The sequence below is a fragment of the Otolemur garnettii genome, unplaced genomic scaffold (assembly GCF_000181295.1).
Source record: "Otolemur garnettii isolate 467f Iridium unplaced genomic scaffold, OtoGar3 scaffold00004, whole genome shotgun sequence".
In the NCBI taxonomy this organism is placed as follows: Eukaryota; Metazoa; Chordata; class Mammalia; order Primates; family Galagidae; genus Otolemur; species Otolemur garnettii.
In genome coordinates this window covers 34,021,611-34,042,857 of record NW_003852399.1, presented here as the reverse complement: position 1 = coordinate 34,042,857, position 21,247 = coordinate 34,021,611, and the positions used below count along the sequence as shown (strand labels likewise).

Below are 21,247 nucleotides of genomic sequence, written 5' to 3'. Positions count from 1 at the left end.
GTATTCATACATCCCACTGCAAATCATCTTTCATTTTTCATTCTGTTGACCTGGATATTATTTCTTTTCAGAAACAGGAAAAAAAACGAACATCTGTGTCTCCTTCCAATCTGCTGCACATCTGCGCGCTTTGTAGCGGGTCTTCAAAGTTCAGTTAGCAACCCACGGACGCCATTCATCTTCTTGTTAAAATGTCTACTGCTGTATCCAATGCTCATGCCCTTGAGGGGTTTCCTCTTTTTATCCATTATTGTATATAAAGAACATTGTGACTTTTAATATTAGCATTTTTGCTTTCAACAGCAATTAGCAATCTCTTGGTTTGCTGTTTGGTAAAGCATCGGTTAATGAGGTCATCTAGTTTAAAATCCCAGCTACTTGAAAATAACAGGGAGGAGGTCAAATCTATCATTTCATGTTATATTCTCTGCTCTCTTTTCAGTTCTCTAAAGAAAAGATATCTTTGTTATCCACAATAAGTCATTACGACCCGTTACTGGCCCTCTGTTTTACTACCACCTCAAGATACAGTTAGGTTCTCTCTTGCTGAAGTACTGAAATAGGATAATTCATCTATAAACAAACAAACAGAAAAAAAAAAAAAACAACTTTGAGCATTTGAGGATGAGGACTTGGTTTCATGTTGGTTGTGTTGTCTTTGCTCTGACAGTTCCGGGGTCACGTCTAGCGAGGGGTTGTCTCTATGGCGGAAGGGGTCCCCGGGGTAGTTGACCTCGGAGTGGCTGCTGGTGGTGTGTCCATCGGGCTTCCAGCCCCACTGTTGGGCGTGACAGAGGAGCTAACCGCGGGCGTGTCCCCCTGCTGCTGCGCCTGCAGGGTCTGTCCACAGATGTGGTGGTGCTTCTCCCAGTCTTTGTGCTGGCAAAACGAGCCACAGTATCGGGCTGTGTTACAGCCACTGCAGGTCTCACTCGCTTTACGGCCACAGTTCCAGCAGCTCTAAAGGAGACGGTGGAAGAAAAGAAGACCCCAAATTAATATCTGGTGAGGCAAAAGACTGATTTAGTATGCTAAGCAGCACTGTGCCCTTATCTTCACCAACTTTATGGTCAGGATGGAAAGTTCAGGTGTCTATGGATAGATAGTCACACCAAACACAGAAATGTGCAGGTACTGGGGGCATGAGTGTCCAAAACTTTTGGCCAACAACTGTTACCATACAGGAGAAAGTGGCTGAAGAGCTTTTCGGTTTTTACTATAGAATCTTTTCTTTTTAGATTTGGTTACCTTTCCATCTATGTTCCCTATTCACTCCTGCTTACTAGTAATTACTATATCTGAATCTTTCCCTTGTAATACCTATAACCACCATGGTCAGACACAGACAGATCACTGAGGGCAGAAGCTGCTTCTTTCTTGATGTTAAGGGGAATCACAAAGAAACTACTGGAAGCCTATATTGGATTTGAAGAAATGGAGTGAAGGATGCTCTTCCCTGTTCTCTCACTGACCGGACAGGGTGAGGTGGGGCACTTGAACCTCTCCATATGTTTAGCAATTCCCTGTGCAGTTATTCAGTTTACACTGAGTTAAGGCTAAGACTGTCTTAACTCAATCCCCTTTTTCTCTGCTCCCTGGATGGCATGCTCTTTGGGTTGTGTTTCCTCTGATATGTCCTAAGCACCCAGAACAGTGCCTGGTAGACAGGAAGTGCTTGATAAGTATTTGTGAAATGAATCAATCTGATTGGGCTTTGAAAAATGGGCAACGCTAAAGCTGGGCAAATAATAATTGTACTTTCATACAACGCTTTCCAGCTGATGAGCTCCTCTGTGCCTCAGCAATTCTGGGAAGTCAAAAAAGCAGAGGCAAATGGCTCATCTGTGACAGCGGAGCACAAAACTCTGAGCCCAGCAAGTCTGCTGGCAGCCTGGGGCAGTGTTTCCAAGATGTGAGGAGGGATGAAGTTCTCTCTGGGATTTAAACTTTAAGGTAGTATGTTCATGAATCAGAACACAGACTTGCCAAGACGGAAGAGCACTGTGGGGGAGAGACCGTAGGGGGGAAGAAGGGGTGATTAATTGTGATAATACTTCAGGGTCCTGGCAGGAGTAGGAAAATGTCAGAAAGCCACTTGAAATGTTCATTTCAGTTTTTAAAGTGTTTCCAGTTTCTTTGTCACAGCCAACCCCATTGTGAAATGCTAGGCCAAGTGATCTGAGCTTTATGCCATTCAAATCTTTATCTCTACCGTGTTTGATTATTTTCTTATGAAACAAACTTCTGACTACACTCTGGTAACCCCAACCAGCTGATGGTATGTGGCTATGTCACAATTAAAATAGATTTTTTTTTTAAAGTCATGACATAGATAAATATCATAGGTCTTCCCACTGTGTTCCCTCCGTTCATTCTGCTTTTAGCCTAATAGTTGTGGAACTCAGGGTGAGCTCCTGAGCCTGCTGATAACACCCTGATTTGTATGGCTTTACCCCTGTGCAAAATATGCAAGGAATTTTTAGCAGTTACCCTAAGTTTGCTAACAAAGAAAGGGTTCTTAGAGGCTCTCACATGCTGAAAGTCTATAAACTCATGAACTCTAGTTTCAAAACTGTAGAAAGAGCACAGCTTGGGGCGAGGGGAAGAATATAAATAGAGCACAGCTCTGTGTTCTTATTTCTTTGTCGTTCAGAAATTGCGGTCCTTAAGCCAGTAATGTGCAAACAGAATTAAAAAGAACAAGAAAGTGAAAGGAAGAGAGAGAAACGGAAGGGAAGGGGAAGGGAGGGGAAATGAGAAAGGGAAGGAAGGGGGAAAGGGAAAGGGGAGGGGAGGAAAATAAAAAGGGAAGGAAAATTATGAACGGATAGGAAAGGAAAGGGAAAGGAAGAGAAAGGCAAAGAGGGAGAAGGAGAGGGGAAAAAATGATGAGAGGGAAGGGAAGGGTAATTATAGCTCCACAAGGAACAGCAAAACAAAACAAAAACTTAGATCTCAAATTCCAACCAATGAAAGGTGTTTTAAGTAAACACAGAGGAGGCAATTTGGCAACTTGATTGATATGTCAATGTCATAAGTAAAACAGCCAGGTATGGTGGCTCGTGCCTAGACTCCCAGAACTTTAATAAGAAGCTGGAGCAAAAGAGCACTTGAGCCCAGGAGTTGGAGACCAGCCTGGCTGGCATGGGGAGACCCAATTTCTACCAAGAAAAAAAAAAAAAACTAGTCAGGTTTGGTGGCACTTGCTTATAGTCCCAGTTCCTCAGAAGGCTGAGGCAGGAGTATTCCAAGTTATAGTGAGCTATGGTCAGGCCACTGCACTCCAGCCGCTCCAGCCTGGGCCACACACAGTGTAAGGCACTGTCTCAAAAATAAAAAAGTAAAATAAAGTTAAAATTAATCATGACTTCTAGAATAAAGCAATTTTTTTCTACATTAGTTGAAGGAAATATTTCAAAAGATATGAACCTCTGATCAGAAGCTTCATTCCTATAACTGAAAGCCGTATTCTCTCAAAATTAGTTTAACTGCATTGCACATAACATGGTTCCACAAAGACGCGAACACACGTGGGCTTGGCTGGCCCTTTGGAGCAGTCGGGGATGGCACTCAGCACGCAGAGGAGAGTTTGCTTCCTTGAGGTTTAGGTTTCTACAATAATGCCAGCTGGATCCTGGAACTAACTCGGCAAATACGCGATATTCCTAAATTACATTAGAATATCCCAATTAGAGAACAGAGATTCAAATCCAAAACAATATTTTAAGGAAATTAAACATCTAATCTGAGTCAAGTGGCTTCTTTAGGAAATACCCTGGTGTGAGTCCTATCCGTTTCTTGGCAGAGGCGTGTTTTGGCAGACAGGAGGGTGGTAACTGCCCAATGCTCAATGGCTCCTTCAGATTGAAATCAGATGTATGCAACGTTCTCGGTTTAAACTGATTAAACACACAGACTAAACCAGGTAATTACAAATGTATGTGCCGGGAAGTGGGACAAGAAGACAGAATGGGGGACTTCTTTATTTTTTAAAGTGTTTTCAAAGATGGGAACAATTTTACAAATAAAAAGGTGGAATTATGCCAAATACAGAAACAGATGTTCTGGGTCGCGAAGCTGCTGGGAATTGAGCCTTCTTGCCTAGCGTTGCCTGGTTCTGATCCAGGATTTAAGGGGTCTGGCTAGTTTTACCTCTAGTTTCATCCTTAAGTTGTTCAGTCCTATTCATTTACCACCCACCACCGGGACAAAAACAGCCTTCAGCTGTAGGAACGTACAACAAAGAGCAATTGAAATGATCTAGGCTACAAAAAAATCTGCAAACTTTCATTTCTCTTGACACTACACTGCCATGAATGTGTAGGGAACTTCAGTGAATGTTCGACTCAGAAAAACCTCAAAGTGTGTGTTCCTTTTCAAAAGCTTATTTGAAAACAAAGTAATTTAGCATTTAGACAATATAGAATTTATCTATTCAATTTCCTGTTAGCTAATCCATACCTGCAAGACGGATGCCTGACCAGTGACACATAGTCCCCACACAGTTGCAATTCTGGGAACAGCGGAAGGTCCTGGATTTTCTGAGTGCTCCAGTTTGGATGGGTTTTAGTTTCTATGCTTCCTGCTGTTTACAAAGGTAGAAACTACGAATTGTGTCTAACGCCCACAAGTGTATGCGTTAGTGGAGGGGAAGGTAGTCAATGGTTAAAATTAATTACATGTTTCAATGTGTACTTTTTTATATTCAGGCTAGTATTTCCTGATGGTTTTTTATTTGTTTATTTTATTTATTTATTTTTAATAACTGAGCTTTTATTTCAGGGCTTTCAGGAGTGATTCTTTTTTCTACTTTTTTAAAAATTTTTATTTCAGATTGATAGGAGGGTACAAATGATTAGGTTACACTTTTGCGTTTCTAAGGTAAAGTTTAAATTATAATTGAGCCCTTCACCTAGGGGATGTGCTGTGTACCCTTCCATTGTGCACTTTTGGTGAGAACTTACCAATGTCCCTCTCTCCTTCTCCTCCTCCCCGCTCCTCCCCACTCTCAGGAGTGATTCTAGTGACTGAAGTTAGTACAACACTATAGAAAGCCCACAAAGAGCCATCTGATAGCAAACTTCATTCCCAAAGCTTGTGGCACTTTATAGTAATTCCTTTATTTATAATAAAGTGTTCCCTTTCCAGCCTAAAGGATGTTTTCCTCCCTCTCTGAAAAATAAGAACAAGCCAAATGACCAAAGTTAGTCTGCGAGTCAAATAAAGAACGTGAGGCTGATTACAAACTTCCCCTTTGCTCAACGGAGTCAATACAGCTTTGCTCAATGGAGTCAATACAAGGCTCTATAGGGAAGTGGAGATGATGGACTAAGGTTTTTGAATGCCAAAATGGGTATAAAAGACTTTTGACACTTTGTTCCATATCAACAATTTTCTTTGTCCTTAAGAATAATTTCCTTTATCTTATTTTAGATACAGAGATAAAGGTCTGTATGTCCTCCCAGCAAAATATGTCCCTTCTGGTATTTACTACTGAGTGTTCTTTTTCTGAGAGACAAAGTATTTTCTCCTGCACTGATTTTAAGTTTCTCCAGGTCTCCTATAGGCATTAATAACTTCCTCAAAGTACTTGCACACAATTGATGCTTAATAAATTTAAATAAAATGATTACCATTAAAACTTCCAAAATATAAAGAACTCTACGGACCGTAACATGCTGACTTCAATTCACACTAAGATCACAGCATCTTATACGTGCATTCCACTTGACAGTTTAAACGCATTTTCAAACATTTTGCAGTGTTGGAAACTGAGGTGCCCAAAGAAATAACTTTCTCAGTAAACTACTCGCCCAAAGTCACAAAGATATAAAATTACCTAACTAAGGTTTCATTCACCCGGATGATTTGGACTACACATCAAATACTCTTCCCGAAATGTCATGCTTTGTGGATCTCAGATCTTTTCTCAGATCCCACTGTTGCAGGAACAGAGTAAAAGGACACTTAACTCCTGAAGGTTTGGTTACCTTCCTGGTTGCACCAGGAAGTTGGAGGCACCAAAGGCAAAGTGTCAGGTGCACGACGGGAATGGCATAGACTTCAGAGTCAAGCTGACCTGCATTTCATTTCCAGCTTCATCCTTAGTGACTTTAGAGCCACAAGCAAGTTACTTAGCCTCTTGGGTGGCAGGGAGAGGAAACCTATAAAGCAGGAACACTAACTGCAGGCTTATCCAGGATTATGTCAGTGCTAAGCACAGTGCTTGACGTCAGTAGATCTTGAATGAATGGCAGGTACTGACACCACCTCCTCCTTTTGGCTAGAAGGAGGCAGGAAGTAGATCCAATCCTTGCTCCAGATCAAGCCCATGACAACTTTTAGAATCGGAGAGCACACAGTCCCTCCTACAGATAAAGAACATGGGCTCGGCGCCTATAGCTCAACCGGCTAGGGCGCCAGCCACGTACACCTAAGGTGGCGGGTTCGAATCCCCAGCCCAGACCCGCCAAACAACAATTACGTCTGTAATAAAAAAAAAAAAAAAAAAAAAAAAAAAAAAAGAACATGAACTTACTTTCTCCTTATGTGTCATGAGTAACTCTCTTTTCTCCATCCACACTGTCCTCACACTTTCTGAACATTCACCACTGCTGACAGCTTCCCCATTCCTCCTTTTCAACAGTCCCTTATGGAAATTTCCTCTAATATTGGTTTCCTAGATAGGACTAAAAGTTGTTCTTGCACTATAACTTTCTCTTCTATTTGTTCATTGCCCTGAAATATTTGGCAGGAGTGGGAGGGCACTAGCATAGCAAAGACAAACATCCCTTCCTTCCTAAACTCTTCCTTGTTAGAGCCATCGTTTCACCTATCAGCTGTAAGGACACTCCTCACTCATCTCCCTCCTGAGCTTCACACTCTTACTCTCAACTGGCTGTTCTCTATGTAGCTGCCCCAAGATGTACCTGTAAGTCAGAATTACCTAAACCCTAACCATTAAATTGTCCATTTTAGTTGCTGGCAACACTCAGACCCAAGACTCTATGTCATTTTTCTGCAAACTCCTCTTTCTTTAGCCCCTACAACTACTCAAAGCCAATCCCCACAGGCTTGACTTCTGTGGTCTTTCTTATTTCCTTTCAAATCTCACATAGTTGCTACCTTATTTCTCCTGTCATCTTCCTATTAGAATCACTACCTTTATTACTTTTTTTGTTTGTTTTTGTTTGAGACAGTCTTCATTCTGTTGCCCAGGCTAGAGTGCCACAGCATCAGGCTAGCTCACAGCAACCTCAAACTCCTTGGTTCAAGCGACTCTCCTGCCTTAGCCTCCCTCTAGAGTAGCTGGGAATACAGGCACCTGCCACCACGCCTGGCTAATTTTCCTATTTTTAGTAGAGATGGGACCTCACTCTGGCTCAGGCTAATCTTGAATTCCTGAGGTCAAGCTATCCTCTGGCCTCCTGAGAACTACAAGTATGCAACACAACAATGCCCAGCTAATTTTTCTATTTTCAATAGAGACAGGATCTGATTCTTGCTCAATCTGGTCTCGAACTCCTAAGCCTAAGTTATCCTACTGCTTTGGCCACCCGGAGAGCTAGGATTATAGGAAAGAGCCACCGTGCCCATCCTCCTTTTTCACTTTTAGTTTTTTAGAAACAGAATCTTGCTCTGATGCCAAGACTAGAATATAGTGGTGTCATCACAGCTCACTACAACTTCAAATTCCTGGGCTCAAAGGATCCCCCTGCCTTAGCCTCCCAACTAGCTGGGACTACAGGTATTTACTACAACACCTGGCTAATTTTTAAATCTTTTGTAGAGATGAGATCTTGCTATGTTGCCCAGGATGGTCTTGAACTCCTGTGCTCAAGTAATCCTCCCACTTTGGCCTTTCAAATTCCTGGGATTATAGTTGTAAACTACTACATGCAGCCTAGAATCATTTCTTAACTGGTTTTTCTTTTCTCTCTCTTCTAAATAGACACAACACTCATTTTCAAGGTGACGTTTTTAAAAATGAAATACTTGTACACCTCTCAGCTGAATGGCAAAGCAGGTCACATAAACATTATCCTAATTCCACAGATACTATGAAAACCAAAGTTCTAAGAAGTAAGCAACTCAAGGCTTTTCCAAGTCCAGTGTTCTGTCCACTTCGCCACGAACATCTATATAATTAAACTACTGACCTTTTAATTAGAAAAATATGGTATTTATGGGTGGTGCCTATGGCTCAGTGAGTAGGGTACCAGCCCCATATACCGAGGGTGGGGGGTTCAAACCTAGCCCCGGCCAAACTGCAACAAAACAATAGCCAGGCATTGTGTCGGGCGCCTGTAGTTCCAGCTACTCAGGAGGCTGAGTATTGCCAAGAGAATTGCCTAAGCCCCAGAGCTGGAGGTTGCTGTGAGCTGTGATGCCACAGCACCCTACTGAGGGTGACAAAGTGAGACTCTGTTTCTACAAAAAAAAAAAAAAGGAAAAAGAAAAAAAAAGCATCATAGCTTGTGCTCTGAGGGCGCCAATGTCTTCTGGGAATAAATCTGTCTAAGCAGACCGTGAGGGCTTCAATGCTGTGAGAAGCCTACATTCTACTAGAAGTCTACACAGAGAACATTTCCGTGGCGTGGGACAGCCTGCACGGGTTCACTCTGATCTAAAAGTAAAAGATGAATCTCTCAGAGTGACTTGCTCACACTATCAAGGCTCGGCAGGAAATAGAAAGTATAAAGATTTGAACAGTGTCTCTGCTTAAGAGCCTCAGAACTGCCCAACTTTGATACGATTGTGCCGTTCTGCACCTATATAAGAATAATGATTAAAGGCTATTTTAATCTGGGAAAAAATCAATTTATGGCTTAAAACTTGAAACTATTAGAACAGTTCAGTTATTTATTATCTGTTTCTATACTCATTTTTGGTTTAGTGCTTCAATCACCTAAGCTAACACAAGTTGTGGATCTCAAATAAGAGTTGTAGAAGTTTCTTTGGAAATAGCCAAAATGTTAACAGTATTTATTAGAAAAAAAAAAACCTTTATTTGTACACATATAGGAAATGGAAAAATAGAAAAAATAAAATAATTTAAGATGAACAGATTCACTGACTTCTGATTTTTGCTAATGTAGGCATTACATTCTAGAGGACGTATACATATTGGAAGTTTACAGATTATAAAGAGAGGAAGTACAGAAAGCATCATATCATTTAGGTCTCTACCACAAGTGCAGTGTCATTCTATTGTTAATAATAGCTATTAATCTGTAAACCCAACTAAAGTTGTAGAACTAAGTAGAAATAATGTGAAAGAAGTTCAATGAAGAAATAGATGTGCTAGTACACAATCAAGAAGAAAATATCCCCTACTGCCACGAGGCTATGGAGAAGGTGGCATGAGACCCGGGCTGAGGACTGACTATGAGACACTGAGCAAGTGGCCTAACCCCTCTATGACTCAGCTGTCTTACCTGTACAATGAAGAAAACACCATCTACTCTACCAAAGCTGATATGGAAAGTAAATGAGTGAAAGTACAGAAAGCCCGTTGTATCATGCCTGGTGCAGGGATAAACCCTCATTATAGGTCATCTTATTTCATGTCAAGTAAAACAAACTTCTTGCACCCCTCCACCCCAATAACTCTGCTGACAAGGGGTTCCTATGTGACCGGGACAGCCGGCTTTATAGCAAAAGAGCATCCTCATTTACTCCAAAGGCTTCCAAGTTTGGGTAAGTTACGGATGCATGGCACTCCTATAAATAATATCTATACATTATTTATTCTTGCCGCCAAGCCTCCTTCCTATTGACCTCCCCCAATTAAGTGTTTTTAACTCTTCTCTCTTCCTGAAATGTTTCCATCCTTTACTGCCAACCTTTCAGAACACGGGTTTTTCCATGTGGAATGGGCACGACTAGCTCCATACAGATATGAAAAGTGAGGTAGAAAGAAGGCGGCTAAATTGAGAAATTATAGATAGAAGAAGTTAGAGCTGTCTATAGCTCAGAAGAAACATAAACAGCCCAGCTAGGACCAGAACTCTGGTCTTCTGATTCCAAAGCTCAGATTCCCTAAAATCGCTATGAAGGGGAGGGAGTAATAATTTATGAATTATTATCCACATATACATTGTTATAGATTTGGATTATATAGATTATACATGATCTAGTAAAGAGATGAGTAGATGTCTACAATAGAAGCTGATTTCAGATAAAAAGAGGGAAAGAGGGGAAAGAATATCATCTCAGAACAGCTGAGTGCATATTGTGATTAAAAACCAAGCTGTCTGGAAGATGCATAGACAGGAATGCCTTGTTTTATAGCTCTTAAAATATTATAAATTAAAACATCTATGTAAAAATATCTTTAAATAAAGGTGTAAGATAAATTAATATCCTGTTTCATTCCTTAAGGAGAGATGAAGGCTGACAAGAATACAAATAATCACTCAAAGATCCAAGATGAGGACAGACTTCAGGTCTTCTGGGTCCTCCTCTCACATCCTTTCTACCACACCCATCTGACTCTGAGGTGTGCTAGTGAGATGATTATCTAACCAGCTGACCATGACCATTATGTGGTGGGACCTATAACTTACCTAAACCAGACACTTGAGAGTAGAAGGTATTACTCTTAGAATAATTACATGAGACAACAGACGTAAACATCATCCCACAGAGTGCTCTACTGGTTTTCACATCAGACAGGATGAACTTAAGCCTTTGTGCTCAATATACTCTTCCAGAAGTTTCTGAAGGCCATTCAAGTAACATCAGCTAATGTGTATGTCCCAAACTCACTGAAAACCATGACTCCTTCTTCTTTTCTGACACCTTACCCATTCTATCTCATGAGTATGCAGCCCAAACATCCAACTTCCTCCACCCTCAGCACCTCTCCCAACCATCCTCATCTAACAGTTTTCTCCCTCTTGCCTGACAGAGATTGGTCCCTCCTTTTAGCTTCCTCTAATCTCTCTGCACGCTGTAATGCACCTAACCCTTCTAAAACACAAAAGCTGGCAAAGCTTCCCTCCCTATCTTCCCACTTCCCTGCAAGAGTGGTGATAACCATGGGTGGTACAGGGCAGCTGCTGACCAGTTCTGGATCATCCTTAAGAAGTAGTTGAAACCAAACATTTTTTCCAGAAGCCTTCATATTAAACTTCATTATGACTCTTACAATGTAGTTATTTGACTCCTCCAGTAAATAGCAATCAACATGAAGCAGGGGCTGAGGTGGCCTCTGTGCCAACACTATCCATGATGGCTCCATAATTTGTTGTTGAAAGAATAAGTGGATGTGAGTAATTTAGTTATATGTATAAAATAACAAACTAGCCTGGGCAGGTCACATTTTTAAAGAATGCTCATTAATTTCTAAATATAGTTTTAAATCAATAGCTGTTACATTTAAGGAGAATGTATATTTTTACTATTATGGGCAGACATCTCCCATTTCTAAGAATTAAGACCTCTTTTTCTAAGAAAATGAACAATCCATAAAATGTCTAAAGCACAATGCTACATGAACCTTATTGGGTGTTCAATTGTTCATATTCATGAAAATGCCTGAACATAAAAACATAGATGAAAATTCTGAGAAGTAACGAAGTGTCTTTTCAGCACACACCATTCTGACCTAACAGATTCCCCACCCTGGGGGCCAACAATGGTGAGAACTGGTATAGATGCTCTATCCTAGCCCAAAGAAGCCAGACCTGTTTCAGCTCTGTCCCAGAGGGGCTCAGAGAGCTCTTTAGACTTTGGGTAATATTCAACCATGACCGCTGAGGACTTGTGTCAGGTTGATTCTATTACAGGGTATACATTTATAAGTGTGAGGAAAGAACAGGGTAGGGAAAAATAACACACTGACTTCAAAGTTCTGTCTTCATTTTGAGGGGGAAAAAAGCATTTATCTACAAATTCAATATGATAACTGGGCAGAAAGGTATGGCTGAACTGAACCCATCACCAGACACTTGGATTATTCCTTGGGAATGACATTAATTTTGGGTTGTTTAATGGATTAACCCTTTACAACTCTTTATCAAGTCCTTGGTTAGACCACCTTTCTAGTATATGCATGTAGACCTATGTGCAAGTCCAGAGAAGCCTCAGTTTTATTTAAATGAAATTCTCTTCCATATTTCTCTCTTCTACTCTCAGGAAATTGTCTACAATCATGAGGAAAAGAGATGACTCCTCACCAAATCTTAAATGCGGCCTTACAGTTTAAAGTGAAGAAAGGTTAAGAAGCCAGACTAAAGTTGCCTTTACCTGCATCCAAAAATCACCTTAACGATCCTTATAAAAAGTTCTTACTCCATTGTTATGAAACAATACGAGGACTGACAGCATGCTGTGAGTTCCAGTTGAGACTCTGCCATTTCCTAGCTGTGTACTGTTAGCCATGTGAGTTTCCTCACCGGCAACGTGACCGGATGATCATGTCTCCAGTTTCTAGCCACTACACAAGACACTTTCACTCATCTTCACATTATGACAAGACCAAAGCTTCTAAAGTTTCAGCGGCTTTCTCATAAAGAATTATAAGACCTGGAGCCACAAATTAAATCTGCCCCTCTGAATTCCAAACTCTTTCCCCCACCTTAGTCTTAAAATTCTTGGGAAAGTGCTACTGAAGATAGAGGCATATATATTAGAGATCTGTTTCATCATTCCCACCCCCCTTCGCAGAGACCCAAAGAGAACAGAAGATCATTCTTAACGTAGGTTATTCAATCATACCTACTACTCATCACAAGTACTGTTCGATACACCATATTTTATAATGCTAAATAGTAGTGTCAAGATCATATGTTTTTTTGGATAGGTTTTAGGAATAGACACAAAAGTTTTAGGTACTGAAGGAATACAAAATGTTATTGGCCAAATACAAAGACATAATTGACAATTTATTCCTAGATGTTTGTCTTTAGAATTCAGTGACCTACAAAATGCTCTTACCATCCCTAACAGATCTAACATGTTCACATGAAAGTGATAATATTTTAACGATGCCAAGAAGAGTGCCTCACAATATTGCCAACTTCAATAGAGCAAGACAAGTTCTTTTCAAAAGATGCTAACAAAAATTTTTAGAAAAACATAAAAAAACAAAACAAAGGCCTTATATATCTTAGCCACAAGGTACCAATAAAACTGAATTTATGTCTAGTTTAATTCAACAATGGAAAAGTCAGCAGTTAAAGGGTAGATAAACTTCCCTTTGTCCCTCTTTCCCTGAGAAACTTTCAAATGTTGAAAATCAATTCCTTTTGTGCCCTTGTTATTCATCTGCTACACATTAAATAGGAACTCTGGGCATCAAGTGATTCCCACAGGGTCTTTCATCTACAGAAAAGCCTGGTACACATTAAATACTTACTGTCCCCCACAAATTACAGATATGGATTGTGGTAGAGCACTGATTTATCAGTTCGTGTCTCTGCAAGTTCATCTGGGTGAAACTAGCCAATTGTAATTCTTTATTTAAAGTTACTTTGGGGTTGAGGATTGTGATGCTGTATTTATTAACAGGAAGCATTACTATCTTGCTCCGATTTTACAGGCTACATGTGAGAAATAATTACCTTAGATATTGCATTTTTATTATTTCCAAGATCTTTGAACCATATATTCCAGAGACCCAAAGAGAAATTACTACAGAAGATCATTCTTAACAATAGATTATTCAATCATACTTACTCCTTATCACAGGTACCATTTGACACCATATTTTATAATGCTAAATACTGACTGTGTCAAGATCATATGTTTATGCTTATCTGGGAGGGAGAGAGAGAGAGAGAGAGTGTGTGTGTGTGTGTGTGAATTACTACACTGGTATACCACTAAATAATAATACTTCCAGGAGCAAAGTTATGATAGGAAATGGCCACCATACTGATTATCACAACGAATATGCAAATACAGATTGTATATAATATCACAGATTACATAGAAGATCTCTTTGAAATATTTAGTTGCTACACACATTATTTTAGCATTGAACTTTAGGAGCAATAACTAATGAAGTGATTTCAAGCCCCAGCATACAGCATGTCTTCGGAGACCATTGCTTATTGAAATACCTTCTATCAGAAGGAAATCATACACATACACAGGGACAGGTTTTAAATTTCTAAATAATGCTAGGAAGTTACAAGAATTTTTCTTTAATCTATAACCCATGTAAAACTTTCTTTTGGCAAAGTTTCCTTCTGGCCTTTAACAAAAAAATGAACACCACTGAGTATTATTCAGCTATTAAAAGAAATGGAATCATGCCTTTTGCAGCAATATGGGCAGAACTGGAGGTGATTGTCTCAAGTGAAACACATCAGAAAAAAAATCAAATATCACGTGTTCTCACTCACAAATGGGTGGTGAAAGATGTGGTCAGTGGAGTGACAGACAACTCAAAAGGACAAGGGATTAGGACAGTGGATGATGGGAGGATGAGAAATTCCTTCATGGGTACAATGTACACTATTTGGGTGATGGATACCCTAAAACTCCTGATTTGACCACTATGCAACTTATGTTTGTAACAAAACTGTACTTATACCACATAAATATATGCCAATAAAAATAAATCTGATCAGATTTTTCTTAATTTCACAAGTACTTCGACTCCCCAAATAGTTTCAAACTTTTTTCCCTAAAAACATTTGTCTTAAGCCCAATATCCACTTTTTGGGAAATCGTGGAATAGCAAACGAGCACTCTCATTAACAAAAACTCCATTTCACTTGCAAGCTCACCTCGCTGGAGTCCTCCTGCTGATTGATGACCGCTAGCGCGTCCTCTGCGGCCTGCCGCTTGGCCTCGGCCACCGTGCGCTCCATCTTGGCGCGCTCCGACGTGATCATGTCGTGGGCTTTGCGCTCCGCCTCGGACACAGCCTTCTGCAGCTCGGTCATCGCCTGGCGCTTCACCTCGTTGACCGCCTCCTCTGTGCACCAGTCAGGCCGAACCAGACAAGACAACACCTCTCGGTTAGCTTAGGGCCTGGATACTGATTACTGTGTAACAGGATTCTATAGAACAGGCATTAGTCTCATGCAATTTCTTAGCAGTTCTGGAGGTCTAAAAAACTGGCATATATGAAATTCATTTAGGAAAACAAAGGGTAAGAATTTTTCAGTAACTTGCACTTCTGGGTTATCTTTTAAATTCCTACAATTTAATCTTTTACATTATTACAGTAATATTTTTACCCAACTAGTGTCCCCACAAATGATTCTGAGGCCAGATTAAGAAGTTAAAAGATCTGGACACTCACAAGAAACCTGTCTGAATAACTAAAACATGTATAGAAGTTAGTTTTGATGACACTGTAGGTTAATACGGATATAGAAAATTCATGAATAAAGCATTCAGAAAAAAAAGAAATGCATTTTACATGTACACTTACGTAAGTGCAAACAATTATTTTGCTGGTTAAAAAATACAACACAAAAGTGAAAAAGTAAATCAGATAGCAGTTAGGTTAATATGGATTTTTTTAAAAGAATGATGTAACAGTTGATCAGGTCATTTCCTGAGTAATAGAGATATTGTCCTTTATAGCCCTTTATGGAATGAAGGATAGGGATTTGTTGAAAATCCTCTTCTCATTTTGAAATTTTAGAATTTCTGTCTGCTTCATCAAATATATACAATGGTTTTTGCATAACCAACTGTTGCACTAGACAAATATAAATAAATCATGCCACAAGCCAAAACAGGCAGGCCTGATGATAAACCTTCAAGGTATCAAATTAGCTCTTTACTTTTCGGCTGAGGAAAGGGTGCACAGACTCAACGAATGTACAATGTAAGATTGACAACTAAAACAAATAATTTCCATTTTAAAAAATTAACTGTTCTAATTAACAAGGGAAAATATCCTCCCCCTGAATTAGTTTATCTAATTTTCATCTTTATTCAAAGCAAAATGACAATGATTAATTGAAAATTTAATAAGCAGTAATTATTAACTTGGCAAACCTAGTACCAATTAACACTCTATTAAAACTAATTATGACATGTTTCATTCAAGTGTTTGTACTTAATTGTTTCACCCACTTAAAAAGCACCTTAATTAAATGTTCTGTTTAATTAAAAACATAGATTCCTAATAAAAATGTTTTAATGTAGATTAAAGATGTAAGCAGTACAAGTATTCCTATGGTTTCTTAAATTTCTCTGGTTCATTTCACACATCTATACTCCGTGGCTTGAGGAGCATCAGAAGACCTCCGGCAGCAATTAACTGTCCTGGCTTTTGTAGCCTCCATCATTTTAGTTTGCAATTACGGTCTGCTGGGCTTTATAAACCAAAATAATAAGAAAAAGATCCAGACGGGAAATATTAACAAAAATGTTAGGTCTGTGTTAGCTGTTTTAAGACACTCATTTAAAATCTGGATAGAATCAGGGTATTGCAGCCAGAGCTTACAGCACCTTCTTCACCAGGAGGAGAAAAGATGCCTTCATTAGCCTGTCACAAATGACTTGGGGCACCAGGGAAGTCCCTGCCCTTCTAACTGTACAGCCAGGGTCTAATTTCGTTTGAATATTCAAGGTGAATTAAAATTCTATCTAAGTGGTAATACAGGACAATAATTTTTGCTTATGATCAAAGCAGTAGCTTGACTAATTGTATATGCAAATCAGGCAATTTATATTTAAATTATGCATTCCTATTCTAATCCCACAGGCATATACAGATCAGCAAAGAGAATTGGTAGGACATTTGCAAGGTGCTTGAATATTTATTACCAACTGCAAACATTCTCTGATCATGTGAAAAGAAATATACTGAAGAAAACATTCAGTTACAATTTTAAAACCATCTTTACGTTAGGTTTCTTCCAAGTTTTACAAGGACCCTTTGTAACTTTTGAGTTTGTTACTTATGCTCTTAAAAATACTACTTTTAGGGAAAAACTGATGGGCTTTGGACATGTGTTAGAAGGCCTAAACTTTAAAAATGTGTATTTGCTCTGCTATTATATTGTATTATTGGGGAAATGTGCAAAATTTGCATAAGGTCTGCAGATGAAATAATAGTTACATCAATGTCAATGTCTTGATTTTGATTGGTTACTGTACTGTGGTTATGTAAGAAAATATTCTTTATAGAAAATATACACTAAAATATTTAGGATAAAGGGATATCACATCTGCAACTACTCTCAAATGTTAGAAAACATACATACACACATATGCACACTCACACACATACGTTTATCAGAGAAAGAGGAGAAAAGATACTTAAGCGAGAATAACAAAATAGAAGAATAAGAGTGAAAGGTATAATTTTTTGTAACTTTTCTGCTCATATGAAATCACTTTAAAATAAAATAGCACAGAAAGCTGTATTATGTACCTTCAAGTATAAGATACAGATGGAGTTTTTGCTATTATAATTTTCTGTGATAAAGGATGCATTGGTTATACCTCATCAAATTTTGAGAGTTCTGCTCCTTTTGTAAATTTCAATGCTTTAACCTTTACTTATCTCCTGCTGTAATTATATAATACTTTTATTGCAAAGAAACACTTTATAGGTTCTTTTCAAACAAAAAAACCTTTCCCATAGCCAAGTTTAGAATCCCAGGGAAAAGCCTTCAAATGGTAAGAAGCTCAGTGTGTTTGTCACCTTGTGCCCTTGGTGTTTTCATTGTGCCAGATGCCTTGACACTGGGAACACTAGAAATGCCTTTTAAGAAGTCTATGAAGATAAATACTATAAACAGTTATTTGGCGATTTCCAGATGAAGCTGCCATTCATACTGTAAGGATTTAATATGTCCCTTAAAATTTAGCATCAATCCACAGAAAACTATGCCTAAACTGTTCATATGCAGCAGGTCAGGAATACTTCTATGAGAAGAATGCAAATTTAATCAGCTCCACGACTAAGTCGCACTTATACTGAAGTCCTCATATAGTTGATAGAAACAACAGCAAAATCCAAACATTTCCTTGGTAAGGTTTAACCATTCTTAGAGGGTACAGCACACAACAGAAAACAAGCATGGTTCTCTCTCGATTCTCCTATGTCCCCAACACCTAATGTACAATCAGAATGTAGGTTTGGAAACTCTCAAAACAGACAAGTGAAGAAAATAAGGGTAGATTCAGTAGATTACAACATGTCAAGTAGGAAAAAAAAACTGATTAAGTGGAAAATGCATGGTAGTTTCGAATCTGCTTCCAATTGCTTACCACTTATGGTAAGACTTCCTTTGTGCGTAGCTATTCAAGTTGACTTTCCAACGAAGGTGGTATATTCAGAAAAATCTGTTCTCACTTAATAGCAGTCAAACAAAGAATGGAGCAGATAATAGCACAGGAGGAATTTGGATTACACAAGACCTTACCCACAATTTTTCTTTATGAACTATCAAAATTTTAATCTAAATACATATAAGTAAAGACATGCAGAGAAAAGACTCTCTTCCTTCAACATAAAAAGTCACCCTCTGCTGTCCAAAATGACAATTCTTTGTACTTCTTGCTGGAATAAGTTGCAGTTTAAAAATGGAAGAGAAAAATGATCAGAAGAAAGAAGTATCAACCCATTTTCAGGTAGGTGATACCAACATATTTTTAACAGCTTGAGAATATCATATGACTATTACCATTAATCTGGTAAAACTATGAAGGTGAGCAACAGAGTTTAATCTCTAAACTAGTGGTTCTCAACCTTCCTAGTGCCATGGCCCTTTAATACACTTCCTATGGGTCATGACCCACAGGTTGAGAACCAGTGCTCTAAGCACAACGGCCCTGTCTAATTTGCATAGTAGACATGCAAGAGCTACAAAGCCTACAATACCATCAGATTTTACTATTACTCTTACAAAAACAGGTATTTCTTTGAAAATCTATAACAATACTTGGATGAGATAAAAGTGACCAGGGAGTATGCAAGTTACACATAACTACAAACACAGCTGAATCAAATCAAAACCCAAAGAAAATTCTGTTGTAGAATAAAAACAACAAATACCCTTTCCCTCAGTTATCTGATTAGTGTTGCCAGCCTTACTACACCCATTGGACTGTTTGCAGAAGCAAATTTTCCCAGTTTCCCAACTCAGATGCACAAACTATTTTAACAGTTGTAGTACAGCAGCTCAAAGACACAGTATATTTTTAATGTCACCTCTAACTCTTAAAACAGATTTATGCGTTATTACTTTAGAAAGTAATCACAGAACATTAACTGGCACAGAAGAGTAACTTTAAAAGTTGACTGTGACCAAAAAATAATTTGAGTACCTTAAATAGGCAACTAGTTCTGATTTTTTAAGAATGCAAAGGAAAATGTTGTATGTAAAGTAAGTAATTTAATTTCTAAACTACTGGATATTTTTTCATCAAAGAAAAAAAAAAGCATGCAAGTTAAGACCACCTATGCCAAGTTTCAGCCTGAAACCATTATAGCCCCTGGAACAAAAACAGGGTTTATATAATGGAAGTATCGCCAGCCTCTCAATTATAATGGCACTAGCAGATGCTACTAAAATAAAAACCATTTTGTGTTCTAATCAGGCTTGGTTTGAGAATATTAATCAGGTTTTTTGTTTTGTTTTGTTTTGTGGGTTTTTTTGTCTTGTTTTGTTTTGTTTTTGCCGTTGTTGTTGTTAGCAGTAAAGGCCCTTCTTGTCATTCTTCACATCACTGCATTAACAACTGCACACAGCTGCCAGAACACGAAACTCGTGTTTTTAAACAATTCTTACCAGCTTTCTTCCAGATCTCCTCTGGCACGTATCCAGACGCAGGCCTGTGAAGGAATTCCCGATGCGCATCTAGGAAAAGATGAGAAGGGGTTGGAGAGGGAGGAGCACTGTAAGCACAGCTATGTCACACGGTGGAACTGAGCAGTGCCCATTCTCCCGGCTATTCTACAAAAATGCAGTTCTAGAAAATACACAAAAATACGGCCAGATATTAGAGCCCAGGGAAAAACAAAAGGTCATTAGTCTAAATGTCTTGTATGCTCAAAGCCAAAGCAGCTTTATTTCTTTATGCCATATGATGGTTGGGAATACTGCTCCCAGCACTCACGACGGGGATCTTTTATTTAGTTGAGGAAAATAAACTACATTTGGTAGTTTTCTTTTTTAAGAGTCAAATTCATAGTTTAAAAATCAAATGTTTGGGTAACAAAATTTCCACAAAGCTCTGATTCTGCCACCTTAATAAATAGTGAACCCTACTCTATGGCTAACCAGTTCTTATACTTAATTACTTTCTTAAAATCTCACTGAACATTAACATTTTTCACACACATTAGATCACATGGATTTGACACGGGTGGAAGAAAGACTCATTAGAACAGATTCACAGGCCTTCAGTTCACCAAATACGATTAGTATGTGCTTTCCAGGAAAGAAAATGAAGTTCCACTTTAAATTAAAGGCTGTGCTTGTTAGGCTTGCCTAATTGTAAAAGTTTGAGAAAGCAACTATTACTAATACTGAGACAGGAATGCCAACTTCCAAAATAATACTTTCCTTTTCATGGAAAAGGCATGAAGTACTCCATAAACAAAGTACATGCAGTCTTCTATGGCTAAAATACGCACTGTGTGTCTTCCATATTGGATTTTCACTGGAAGCCTACATATTTACAAGTTTTTAGGAAGGAAGAAAAACCCAGTTTAACTTTTATAAAACATAATGATCATTCAATCCATGATAAATTTTGATTAAAACTGAAAATTTCTCCATATGTAAAAGAAATGTCAAGTTGTTGGCTAATTTTTTAAAACAATACTTCATTCTGAAGATTAAAAGAAATTCAGTCCCATCTCATATATCTTATGGAGCTATAGAATATTGAAAATAAAGAGAGGCATGGTCAAGTTATCTCAGTTTATGTCATTGTTTGAATGCTTTAAATACATGTGGGACTAGATTTTCCTGACTATTGCTAATTAGCAAGATTTTTTACAGTTCAGCAAAGGATAGATGGAAACTCTCTGTAACTATCATTGCACGGTATTTTTTTTAAGTCTAAAATTACTCCAATTAAGAAGTTTATTTTTAAAAGTTGATATGATAACCTCATGGACTATTGGATGGCCTAGAAACACACACGCATTCTCATGTGCACTTTCATTTCTATAAAATAAAAAAGGAAAAGGAAACGCCTTTACTGAGTTAACTTTCATTCTCACAACAAAGAAAGCTAGCTAGAACTGTCTGGTGCATAGATAATACAAATGTGATATAGCTAGTTAGATTTGTCAAGATTATCATCCATC

At 38.5% G+C, this 21,247-nt stretch overlaps 1 protein-coding gene across 1 annotated transcript in view; it reads right to left on the bottom strand.

Moving 5' to 3' along the window:
* RUNX1T1 (RUNX1 translocation partner 1) overlaps positions 1–21,247 on the bottom strand; it is a 129,634-nt gene that overhangs the window by 13 nt on the left and 108,374 nt on the right. The window contains 3 exon segments of the mRNA XM_023517563.1: positions 1–960; positions 14,742–14,932; positions 19,719–19,787. The exon segment at positions 1–960 is cut by the window's left edge and continues 13 nt beyond it. Coding sequence (XP_023373331.1) covers positions 685–960; positions 14,742–14,932; positions 19,719–19,787 — 536 coding nt within the window. The 3' untranslated portion in view covers positions 1–684.